Consider the following 13,801-nt stretch of genomic DNA (forward strand, 5'->3'; position numbering starts at 1 on the left):
ATAATTCTGTGTGTTTATTGCACATTGATATTAACCTTTTTGCTGACCTTTCATTCAATTAGATTAGATTCTGTTAGATAAAATGAATAATAAAGGAAATGAGTTTATAGTGTTTAAAGCTCCTGTTATTATTAATGTCTCAATTAAATGAGATGTGTTTTCATTAAAAAAAACATGTATTATTTTTTCTTTGCTTTTGTCAAAGTTTAAACTGAAATCAAAATGTTGAACATTTCTAAAAGTGAAAAAAAAACCTCATTGACATTTCACGCGTTTCTGTTCCATTGGTTGTTTATTATTTCTTGAAATTAGCTTTTTGTTTCGCTCAGTTGTTTGTGTAATTCAAGAAAAAAAGAAGGAAGACTGTATGGAAATAAAATAAATCAGAATTGAATTGTCATGTTTTTAATTTCAGTATTTCAATCCCTTTACTTTAGCCCTCATCTTTACTTCAGGAAAATATATACAGTCATTAAATTATATTGTATTAATATTATTATTATAATAACATATAGCTTACTCCTCTTCTATTTAGCTTTCAAAGAGATGAAAGGTTTCATCTCAATATTTCAATACTTGTATTCTTTCGGTATGACTCGGCAAACATTCGTCCACGACATTTTAATTTTTAAGATGTTGAATTATTTCCCATTCAAGATTTTGGTAGGAATATTTTGAGAATCGTTTTAATCTGAAATGTAGAGTCATTTAAAAACAGAAGAAGACGTTTAATAATTAATTCTGCTGCTCAAATGTTCATAGAATGTTTTTTTTTAAATGCCTGCCAGTCTTTAAAAATCATTTATTTGATACATTTAATACTTTAATCAAAAATACAATCCCACATATATTTACACAATTATTCTAAAAAAGTATTTCATATAAATGAATTGATGCTTTTATGTTTCTGTATTATTGGGGCTCATTTAAGTTACTGAAATAAATTATTTTTTATACATTTTCCTTTTTTGCACTCAAAGATTTATTTCTTCAAATATTTAACATTTTTCTGTTCGGCCGACACTACAGAGGAGGCTGGAGTACATGGTGAAATCACTGATGTGAAATCTGGCCTGTTTGTTTGAACAATTTTAAGCAACAAAGCATTCACTCTCTCAAAGTTTGCATTTATAAACTATTTATTTAAACATTAGCTCAGGTCGGTTTATTTACTTTAACAGTGACTAAATATCAGAATTCAAAACAAGGCCATTAATGGAGTTTACATTTTGTGAACAACAATGATTCACAAAGATGGATTTCTTTAAAGGCACTGTCCCTTTAAGTAGTGTGTGAGACATACCTCTAACAATCAAAGCCTCTTTCATTTCAGCAGACGTCTCAACAGTCTGAGTCTGCTCCCAACAAATCAGCTCATCGAGGCATCACAAGTCCTCGAGACCCCTCGAGTCTCTCCCCGCTCTGATTTCAGTCTATAGAAAAGCCAATGATGAAGACGCATTATATATCCCCCCTCCTCCAATCTGCTGAGCCGAGCCGCTCGAGCCTCAACACTGCTGTCAACCAGCCTGGACTGAACCAAGGGAGGGAACAGGGGACAGAGAGAGGGAGAGAGAGAGAGAGAGAGAGAGAGAGAGAGAGAGAGAGAGAGAGAGAGAGAGAGAGAAGGCCTTTGTTTTCTTCTACAATGAGAATGCAAGAACAGACCTGGAATATGCAGAAAGTACAGGGACACAAAAGTAAACACCTTGATGCTTTCTTTAACAGTTTGTGAAATAGTTTTGAGCTGACACACCGCTGACCACTTCTTTTATTAGCTAAGTTGAAAATGTCTTTACTAAAGTGTTTCTCTGCTATACAATATTTTCCATATTTGAAAGTGAGTTGATGACTCATTTAAATAAAGAAACCTGCTTTGAATCAGAAATTTAAAAAATGTCCATGTACCACAAATAATTCACTAGACATCAAATAAACGTCTTCCCAAGCAACACAGACACACTAATGACTGTAATCATAAACACAACCTATTTCTGAGACATCAAATCAAAACCATCCCACACCCGCAAGATTTATTTACCTGCATCATAAATGTCACATCTCTGTGGTTTCGGCATCACACACAAAGGCAGCTTCATTTGAATTTTTGAGCTTTAGATGCTCTCCCTTCATTCATAATGCAGACTACCAGTCTGGTTATGTCAGACCTGCAGCAATAAAAATAGAAAATTATGATTCTAAAGGTGACAGACCTACAAATGAAGTGAGTGGGGCGGAAATATGGATAGATGAGATTTACTGAAATCTAAATTAAAAATTAAAAATGTGCTCATTAGTCACAGCTAGGAGGATTAGTAACAGTTAGCCTTGAGGTTTTTCTGCCGCTTGAATCAGACTGATGTGTTCAGGGGGGGGGGGTGAAGGCTCTCATTGGTGCAATGACACTCATTGGAAAAGATATCTAATCCAATACATCCAATCATTACACAACAGTATACACACCTGAATGTTGTTTTAAAAATGTCAAACAGATGTCTTTCAATTTACAGATTACTTTTAATTTACTGTACCAAAGGCAGCCAAATATTCCTAAGGCAGAGATTTTCCTAAAACTATTTGAATTATTCCTTTATCACTCTGAGTTATTGTTGAAATGAAATCCTAAGGCTGCACAGTTTTCAAGGAATCTTTCCAAAACTAAACCAAACAGACGATGGATTAAGATTAATGAGCTGATACGCACACTAGCTAATCATCTATTTATGCTTCTCTAAAAGGCCTTTAAATAGAGAGTTAATGCCTTTGTGTACCATTTATTTTTCTGTGCAAGAATTCTGATTAAAAGTTTCTTAGGAAAGCTTTATTGAAGGAAAGTCGCAGAACGTCTTACTTCTTATAAAAGCTGCTTCTGTGAGCAGAGATAAAATGTTTAAAGTCTACAGGCCCACATGCTTAAAAAGACAACGTTTTATTACAGACCCAGACTTACACATGAATGAGTGGATTGGCTTATTTTTCAGAGTGCCAGAAAGGCAAGATGCCAATAGGGATTTTAAAAAAAAAACTGTTATTAGTTTGCCACAGAAATTGGTGAAATATTCTGCTGGAGCAGTATGCAGGATATTATCGTCAAACTCAGCACCAGGTTTACAATCCATCCTCCTCAAAACAGACGACTGTCACAGTGCAGAAACACAAGGGTAGCCATGCACGCACGCAAGCACACACACACACAAAAACACACAAATGGCCATGCTCACACAAACACACACACACACACACATCCATGCACACAGGAGTAAAACACAGACGCAAATGGACCTCCAAACACATACACAACTATCGGAGGATAATGCTTATGAATGACAAATCTTGTGTTTATGAGAAGTGGCTGGTGTGTGTAGATAACATGCTGTATTGCTTGGAGGGGATTTGATCAGAAGTGAGTGGGTGTTCAACACTCCTCCATCCTCCTGTTTCATTAAAACTACTGAGTCACTATGTTAAAGAAATCACTACAAAGGCCAGAGTTTTGCCTTTATAATAAACACAGTAAATGAACAAGGCTACAGAGATGAATGATCTCAGACCATCAGGATGCAGGGCTCGTGAAAAATATCAATGCCACCTATAAGAGAACATGATCACAAACTTTGCTTCATAAGTGCTCCACCTTAAGAGAATCCGCGTTCTTCTAAAGCATCCAATCGGTCTTATTCCCATGAAGAATTGAGACTTGCTCAGTAACAAATACAGTTTCCTGTCAGTCAGTTTGACCGGATCTCTTCAGCACTCACCAAGAAGAAGATCTGACCTGAAGCCACAACATCAAGATCACACCAAAGATCAAACTCGTCTCTCCAGGTTCTGAGTGAGATGAAAACTCAGACTTTGGATGATACAATGTCCGGATCAATATATTTGTACGAGCTTTAGACGTGGAGGATTTTGATGAAAGTCCCTCAAAGCTGCAGCCTCTACATGAGAAGACATTCTGTAATAATCATCATGTTATATCTGCTGAGGAGGATTTAACTATATCCATTTTAAGGAGTGCACTACAAAGATCTCAATGCAATTCAAACCATCAATATTTATCTTAGCTTCAGAAAATATATGTCTTTATATGCTAAGCCTAAATGGATACCTTCTGTATTCGTGCTTTAGAGGATTCCATCACGGGAGATGGAGTGAAGAAACAGAAAGATATTTGTAGTGGGGAGGACAGGTGGGGCGGAGAGAGGGAGAAAGAGAGAGAGAGAGTATAAGTTAAAGGGGAGTATAGAGGATGGCGGCGTGGACTCGGTGCCCACTCTAGCGTGGTACAGAGCCGCCCAGCAGCTGCTCCTCGGCTGCATCGAGTCTGTGATGCATGTAAGAGCCTCGGCTGTCAGGCTCCCGGTCCTGCCACTGTGCTGCAACAGCTGAGCTTTATCCTGAAGATCTTGGTGATTAATGAAGTCGGCGTTCTGTGTGGAGGCTGTAGACGAGGAATGATCAATCTTAAGGAGATATCCGCTGTCCCTAAATTAACTGATGGGGGGCTTTTACTTCCTCTCCTCATGACAAGCCGAGGCTGCTCAGTCATTTCCTCTCCTCCCCTTTTTTCCACTACCTTCTAAAAATCAGAGTTGTACAAAAAAATGTGAAGACATCTGCTGCTCTTACCAAAAATAGCTTCTTCTGCACACTCTCTGCATTTCTAAAATAAGATGTTTGGGTCAAAGTCATTAAAATGAACCTCTTATATGGACTCAAGTGCCAATGTTACCCTAAAGCTGTGGGACTGTGTATTCATTAAGGAGAATTATCTGCACACAGAGACTCCACAGTGATTGGAATACTTTTCAACCACATTCATAATTTACAACATCCACTCCAGCTCTTATTTATTCAATTTCAGCTAAAAATAAAGCTTCATAGAGTTCAGGAGAGGAAACAAGTTCTTGCATTTGTGTAAATTAAGCCTCTTCTGGATCATCATAATCCATGTTCTGCTTTAGATCATCCTGATGTGGTTAGCTTGAAGATATTCAGCAAGCACATCACCACTGGTTAATGTAACCACTGTACGTTTTCAGAGGAGAGGAGAGGAGAGGAGAGGAGAGGATTAAATGAATGTGCTCATGGTGATTACTGATCTCAGTGCAGCTATCACAAACTGTATTTGATTTTTAGAAGTATGTGTTTGAAGGCCTGTCATGTTAGCAGAGTATTCTTGTCGTTTAATCAGCGTGACTACCTCTGCCTCTTAATATCGCTCAGAACTGAGATACTGAGATTTGTTGAAGCTGCATTAGTTTAAAGACTAGTATATAACTGGCTAATTATATTCAATATGTACCTATGTCATCATCACTACTAATATATATTATTATTTTCAATCCAGTCACAATATGAACCAGTAAGCAGGTAAATTGAGCCAAATAAGATAGCCGGTTGTTTCCTTCATTCACTTTCCATAAGGTGTGATACGTGTAAATAAAGGGGCAGCAAACAATCACCATCAGATTCATAATTTAGTAGATAATTAACGTCTGCAAGAAAAGACAACCCACATAAGTATTGCCAAAACCACAACTATGCTCAGTCCCACGTTAAGCAAACATGAGTAAGGCCAATAAAGCAGAAGAAGCAGTGACTGCAGAGGAAAGGTGAGCCTGCTCTGACTGTGAGGTCGTGCTGGTCTCTGTGTAACAAACTAACACACTGATCTTAACTCAGAGAGGCATCTTAATTACATCCACGAGCAGCTCCAGTGCTGCGTGCTCACTGATGACGGCTGATGTGAGCCGACTGGAAGATTAACTTCCTGTGCAGACAGGATGAGGCACGCAGGCACAGTGCTGCTTGATTTTCATGCGACGGTGGACGTGTGTCCCTCTATCACAACAATAGTGAGTTAGTGTGAACGCCTGTGTGCATGTGTGTGTCTCTACCTGTGTGTATATGTGACAGAGACAAGAGAGGGACTGCTGAAGTTCCAGTGAGGTGGAAGGCAGCGTGAAATGATGTTTGACATGAGAAGAGAGGCGTGGAGCGGCTGCACATGCTCAGTGCAGCAGCAGGTGTCTGACAGATGTGAGGGACCACAACAATTTAACTTCAATGAAACAAATGTTCAGAAACACCTCATCAGCTACACGTTTTTCAGATTTTCCAACGAAAAACTATTTTTAGCACAACCACAACTCAGCTATCAAACACCCCTCTCTTTGTTGTAGATCACGCAAAGCGGGAGAAAGCTCGTACAGTCTCACTTTGAAGACATACAGACTGAACTGCAGGAGCGTACAAATCTGCAAACTTTTCCTGGCTGATCTTCAACAAGAAGAGACATTGATTTTAATGACTCGTCAATAAATACACATCCTCTCTGCAGTCTGCATCGCTCTCCTTCTCTCTCATGTCCACCCTTTCTCCTACTCTCGCCTCTCTGTGTCCCACTGTCATCTCCACATTCCAGCTGTGATCCCTGCAGCTCAAGCTACAGATGGGGAGACATTATTGAACATTTTTGAAAGCTCCCCCCACATTGTTTTCATCAGGAGAGAGGAGAGGATAGAAGATCGAGTGAGGAGTAGGGGGTGTGACAGAAATTAGCAACTGGTTAGAAGCTGTGGAGTTTGATTTGTTCACTTTGACAGGCAGCTCTGAAGAAGACACACTGCTGTGGATGGAAGAAGCAGGTAGGGAGATCACAGCCGGGTGACTAAAATATCTCAGTAGGTGATGAGGCTGAAGCTATTTACACACACACACACACACACACACACACACACACACACACACACACACACACACACACACACACACACACACACACACACACACACACACACACACACACACACACACACACACACACACACACACACACACACACACACACACACACACACACACACACACACACACACACACACACACACACACACACACACACACACACACACACACACACACACACACACACACACACACACACACACACACACACACACACACACACACACACACACACACACACACACACACACACACACACACACACGGCATTTCTACAACCATATGCAAACACACTGTACATAATGCCAGCAAAGGTGCAGATACACAAACCCACACAGACGAGCGCACAGTTGTTGATGCATCCACTGATGCAGAGTGAAGACAATTCGCTCCCTTTGAAGGCCAAAGCAAAATGAAACAGAGTGTGACTTCTGTCACTGTGCTGTTTAGCTTTAAGGCTGAGAGGCGTCTCACAAAACATCCATGGCATGCAGTCACACCCAAGAAGCTACAGTAAACCTTAAACTCACATTTACACACACACACCCGGCAGCCCGTTGTGCAGCTGGATAAAAGCAGAAGAGCTCCATCAGCTCTTTGGAGACATCAAGCCTCTGCCATCAAAAAGCCACAAAGCCTCCTCTGCATATCAGCCTGTTCACATTGTGTCCACAGGCTCAGACTTTCTTTTTCTATTAAGCTTAGTGATGCGACGTGATATGACTAGTAGGATTTGACCATTGCAGATTCTTATCATTCAACTGCCCAGGAGAGAGAGCAAAGTGGACAAATTCAATGGGGTACTGCCTAAACTTGAGGAATTTTCAGAAATCTTTTAGGAGGATAATTGATCAATTATTATTCCTTCAAATATTTCCACATGTCAGTCAGTAACACAGTAAGAGTTGAGTCCTTATTTCAGCACTTTGACCTTCATAGGGGCCCTGACATGATTTTTAACTGTTCGTTTTCTCTGCTAAGTCTTTGAAATCCATCGCACAAACTGAAGCCACACAACCTGAATAGACATGAGTACCAACTCTGAAGCACCTTCACAAACACACAGCGAGTCAACAAGGCTTCAAATAATTGAGTGAAAACGTGAGGGCAGAGGCTGAAAGCTCTTACTGACTTGTGTTTCACAGGCCTTTTGCCATTAAGAAGGATGAAAAGATAAACACAGCACACTTTTAACCACGTTCAAAGCAAACAGGACGGATACTGCCGGCATGAAGTCATTCCAGATCAGAACAATTGGTTCGGAAGAATCCACCTAACAGTATCAGTATAAGGGGTCTTCTTTAGTGAAAATCTGTCTCTGAGACCTTGGAGCGGGTTTGAAGTGAATTGGCTCTGGTTGTATTAAAACAGTCTGTTGTTGTTTTATATTTATTGCATCTGAAACAGCTCTGATGCATAGAGGGGACAGGAGAGGGGACTATGTGTTTTCAATTCCAGCACGGCCCCACATAAAGGGAGGTCACAAGGAACAGAGAGCTCAGAGTTCATTGATTTAATACCTAACAGCTCCCTGGTTTGGATTCTGTTCTGAGCTCAGGTTCTCCTCTGAACAGATCTGCTTTGATTCAGCCTTTAAAGGGAGTCGTTACAGGTTCAATATCTGAAAAAAGTGAGTGTAAGAAAACCTAAAAGAATCATCTGATGCCGTCTGTGCTTACCTTTAGGATGTCCCGGGTCGCTGAACTTGTACTTCCCCATGCCGACTGTCCGCAGCATTTGCAGCTCATTAGGACCGTCCGGATTGTCTGCAGCTTGTCCAGCAGCCTGTGCTGCTAGTGCTGCTGCTGCTGCCTGTCCATTGGTCAAAGGTAGGGTGGGGGGCCGAATGAGGCTGGGGTGAGAGGTCACATGGCCATTGCTCATCAATCTGTGAGGGTTTGGAGGAAACACCTGGTTGACTCGGGCAGTGAGGGCTGACGCTGTGACCGTGGGCTGAGTGGAGGCGTACGGAGACTGACTGGGCATGCTCATAACAATCGAGGGTGGCTGCTGGGTGGACTGTGGCATCATTTGGAAGTGGGCCGTCATGAGAGGGTGCTGGGGGGGAACAGGTGTCTGGATGGATGGGTTAACTCCTATGATGGATGACTGTGCTGTCACACTGTGGCTGAAGGAGGGCTGATGAGAGAGGGTGTAGGTGTGGGGCAGGAGGCTGGGCTGGCTCACTGCTGCTACTGGTGCAGACCAGGTCGGACCTTTGGAGAAGAAACAGACACAAGGGCAAAAGAAAAGTTTAATAAACTGGAAAGCATTTACATCATAAAAAACATAGTAACATTTAGATGGTCGTATTTCTATACTGAAGACTAATTGGTAATGGCCTCAATACAACTCCAAACAAAGGAAACATAGAAGTGATGTACAGTCTGTACCAGAGGTCAACAATACAATAAGATTAAGATTTATTTTGGTCATTTTGAATCCGTCCTGTGGCTCGTTTCCCGCATGTCATTAACCACTCCCTCTCGCCCCAACTTCAAACTCTATCCTCTGTCCTGTCTCTCCAAGAAAGGCATAAAAAAAGTCCCAAACTAAATCTGAATATAATATTTTAGAAAATAAGGTGAAACAACAGAATATCTACTTATCTAAAGACAAACTTTGTTGAACAGACAAAACAGTGAAGTTTCTGTTGAAATATAGTGCTGATTTATTCTGGCACACTTGGCAGAGGAGAACTTTCTGGAAACAGCTCAGTGAAGTGTGGAGAGGAGGGGGCTTTGCTGAAAACACCAGTCCCAGATAAGAATAGCACACAGACACACACACACACAATATGTAACACGGTGCTAGGATTCTGAGTCCACAGTCGGTGACATCTCACTCTTTTTTGTGGAGCACTCTGAGCTGCAGTGTGAATGGGGGGGGGGGGGGCAGGAAATGAAACCTTACACACAATAATGACATTTCTAAGGCTTCATGGTCAATTCAGCAGGACCCCTTACTGCACAGCAGGAGACTGTGGACACACAGCAGGGGGGGGGGCAACTACAAAAAGTAAGTTCTGAACTTTACACTCTCCAAACACAACTGCAAAACTTTTCCTCTTGGAAAACTAATCATGGGATATATTTTTATTGTCACGCCGAGGAAACTCAACTCTATGCCCCGTTAAAACCTAGGGTCGTTGATTGCCTGTGTGTGTGTGTGTGTGTGTGTGTGTGTACTTACATCTGCTCTGTGCAGACGTAGTGATGATGTTAAACTTGCATCAGTGTACACTCGCATCAGGAGGAATATGCAGAAGTGTGAATGTGTGAGTGTGTGTATGTAAGATTCATTACCGCTGGGCTCGCTGTCTCGATGCTGCTTGGCAGGCGGCTCATCTGTATCCCAAGGTGTGAGCTGGTTAATGGGCGTCTGTCCCCACCTCACCCCTGGAGCCAGCAGCAGTCCTGGGCTCTGATTGTCCCCAGGAGACACACCTGAGACCTGCAGAGCATAAAAACATCCCAGGTTAAACAACATGTGAGAATTAAAACTAACAACTCTGCAACTCCGGACATTAAGATCCAAAACAGTTCAGCAAATCAATTACCCAAAATCTTTGGTTAAAACACAGTATTCTGTTGCTTGAATTAAAAAACAATCAATAAAACATTTTTTTAAGGACTTAAAGTGAAATTTAATGATGGAGCATGGCATAGACTTAGTAGTTAGTGAGTTGTGATAACAGCCTTTACAAAACAATCTATCTCAACAGCCTCAGGAGTCTTTGAAGAAAGACTGATATTTCTCCTTTTAACTAAAAATAACATTTCTGCGGCTTCATTCAGATGGCTGTGAATATAACCGTTTGCAAAGAATTGAACAATTTGTTCACTTTAGTAAGATAATACAATTCTGAAAAAACACCACTAATAGAGTAAATAGTAAGAAGTGATTTTGCAGGGTTAACAGACATGAAACATGTGATTCCAAAATAGAAAATTTCAAGCTAGACGACAATCAGTGTGTACGGGGTTTGAGACAATGCAACCTCTAAAAATCAAACACAGCCTTTCTCAGCACCGTATCTGTAATGTTTCATTCTGTAGGGGAGAAATGTTCTCATGAGACTGCAGGCTGATGAAAAAAACAGGGTCAATCACCCTCTGGACCTTTGGCAATTTTCTCCTCTCCCTCTCTGCAGCTTGGGCTAACAAGCAGATGGAGAGAGGGCAGAGCTCAGCTTAAGCCTGCCCCCTGACTTCATAGACAGACCTGGTCCCCAAGCCCCTCCTCAGTGCTCCTGGCTGTTAGTTGAAAAATAAGAAACGAAGTGAAGGGTTGAAGGGAAAGCGCAGGCCTTAAAAGAAGGAATACACAGGGCGCTGGTGGTGCAGTGGTTAGTGCGCGCGCCCCATGTGTGGAGGCTGTCGTCTCAAGCGGGCGGCCCAGGTTCACTTCCCGCCTGTGGCCTCTTTCCCGCATGTCGTTCCGCACTCTCTCTCCCTGATTTCCGACTCTATCCACTGTCCTATCTATCCATTTAAAAAAAGGCAAAAAAAGCCCCAAAATAAATCTTTAAAAAAAAAAAAGAAGGAATACACACACTGAGCAGATCAGTTACAACAGCAAAGTAAAAGGCTAATCTCAACAAATGTCATTAAAACTACTGCAGGACAAAATGAGATAGCAGTGTGCAGGTCAGTGCTACACGGGTGGATTATTTTCTGCTCTGAGCTTCAGTGAAAATAACAGACTGCAGGTATAGATGAGATTTACTGCTGTGGTATTTCAGTCAGCTGGTAATCAGGCCTGTGATGTGCAACCTGATAGGCTGATCAGTTCATCAATACCAAACTGATGGAGTAGGGTTTCTGGCGGTGGACTGTTGGAGCTGCCATTATGGCTTTAATTTAAATGCATCCGAGAAGCAGAATTCATCTAAAAAGTAGGTAGCTATCTCTGGAGAAATGCATAGATTTGCATAATGTTTGTAATAACATGAGCTACTGCAGCAACATGTTGCAATACTGTGTGCAACTGAAGAATAATTTCACGTTGATATTCCACACCATTAACTGATCACGAAAGAAAAACTGTATGTGCAAGCGAGAAAGATTAATTCAACTTGGACAGAATGGCTTTTTTCGCTTTAGCCAGGCATGGACAGATACAGAGAATGTGGCTGATATGTGGAGGCTGATGGAAGTAACGGCTGTCTTTGACAAATAAAGAATACGTATAGCAGCAATGTGCAAGTCTGAGAAAGATCATAACATCCCTCTGCACTAATCCAAGTTAGTCATAAACTTGAAATATTCACTTCCATATGAAGCTCTGCGAGTTACAATCCAGGCAATATCAATGTGATAAATTCCAGCCATTACAGCGGTGGTCGACTGTTCATTAAAGTTTCACTTAAAACTGAAAATATCAAACAAAGCCAATCCTTCCAGAATCCAACATTTAACGCTGGCCCCTGGCACTACACGAGCCCCTGAGGGGTACACATGTTACTAATGCAACACAGAAAAAGGGATACGGATACAGACTATGATTTCAAGCCTTGGGCCAAAAGACTGAAGGGGGAGCAGACTTCACTTCCACTAAGACGCTCCTACGTCCCGGCAGGATCCTCAGTCGATGCAAACACATACTTGAGGAAAAGAGAAGCATGATCACAGGGGTGAGGCCGACACACTTCAGCGAAATAATGCAGGGCTGGAAACCCGGCCTAAGATCTCATGAGAGCCATCAGGTTGCAGCCTTTCCCTCCCAGTCGTGTCTCACCCATCCATTGTTTTGTCTTTTGACTTGATTGAAACTATAACAGCTGGAAGCTACATAGCCATGTGAACATGTTTTATATGAGGGACTAAGCAGCGGTAGTAAGGCTTAAAGAGGCTCACTTGTACTTGGAGAAGAGCTGTGGTGACTGCTTTATGTCATGGTAACACCTCCCAAAGGGGCGTGTTAGCTGCCATGTTAGCCTCGGTTAGCTCTGGCCGGGACAGTGAGAGACAGCGGTCTCCTGATATTTGGCGATTGTTTGGAGAGTAAAACTTCCTCCACCTGTCACAGCAGCAGCCTCTGTAAAGCTTGTCGGTCTTTTAAATTGAGGACATGTAGCAAAATGTGGAGTTGTGTGCAAATGGGAGCAGTAATAAATGACTGTGCAAACAACCATTGAGCTCTAAAGAATTTTTTTTGTTCACTTGATTATAACCTCACACCTCCACATATGAATTGCATTCCTCCCCTACCCCCCTGTAACTGCTTATGGGATGTGATGTGAGGGCAGGAGATGATGCTCCTGAGAGGTAATTACTCTGCATGTATTGAGAGGTTTAATTAAATTTGGTAGCCCTAATGTGCAGTAAGAACAATTAGATATCAGCAGATCACCTTTAGAGTTTGTCTCCACCTGCCTTCATATCAAACTGATGTATGTGAGACGGACAAATTCAGAGGGAAAAGATAGAGTAACTCAAACGAGACACTTTTAGGTCTAAAGCAGCTTTTTTGAAACTCATGATGCATCTATACATAAATTATAAAACTGACAGATCAAATTGGAAGTTAAATGGAGGTGACTATCCCAACAGAGCATCATATTATTTTCTCTGGCCAATGAGAGACAAGAAGCAGTCCTGAAGGACAAAATCTATAAACATAAAACAGTTGTGACAAATGTTACTGAGAATACGGGCCACATGGAGGCCCAGAAAATGTACTAAGCTGCTTCACTATGAGTGCACTGCGAGTAGATACATCAGCTCCACTCAGATGAACTCTGGACATTGAAATGAAGCTGCCATTTGGCTGCAGAGTACCGATCATCTTTCATTGCAGCTCCTAAAAATAGCAGTATTAAGTTTAGTACAGCAGAATCTGCACTACAGCTCTGTCAGATCAAAACCTCTCATGACTCCCGTAAGGTTTATAATTACAAGTGTGCCCACAGGACTCTTACTAACCGTTATTTTTGCAGCCTTTTTACTCACTACACAGAATTCCTCTTGTAATAGGAGTCAAATGCACATAAATAGTGGACATTCGAGAATCATTTGAAAGCTAGAAAGTGCTCAAAGTGTAAATGCAG

The 13,801-nt window shown here is 41.5% G+C and overlaps 1 protein-coding gene across 2 annotated transcripts in view; it reads right to left on the reverse strand.

The window, feature by feature from the left end:
• The window catches only part of LOC132985208 (kelch-like protein 29), a 105,270-nt gene that overhangs the window by 45,923 nt on the left and 45,546 nt on the right, over positions 1–13,801 (reverse strand). For both annotated transcript variants that reach the window (XM_061052460.1, XM_061052458.1), the window contains 2 exons: positions 10,056–10,203; positions 8,430–8,966 (listed from right to left, as the gene is read on the reverse strand). In XM_061052460.1, the coding sequence (XP_060908443.1) occupies positions 8,430–8,966; positions 10,056–10,203 (685 nt within the window). The remainder of the gene's footprint in view (positions 1–8,429; positions 8,967–10,055; positions 10,204–13,801) is intronic.

Source organism: Labrus mixtus, chromosome 12 (genome assembly GCF_963584025.1).
Source record: "Labrus mixtus chromosome 12, fLabMix1.1, whole genome shotgun sequence".
Classification (NCBI taxonomy): domain Eukaryota; kingdom Metazoa; phylum Chordata; class Actinopteri; order Labriformes; family Labridae; genus Labrus; species Labrus mixtus.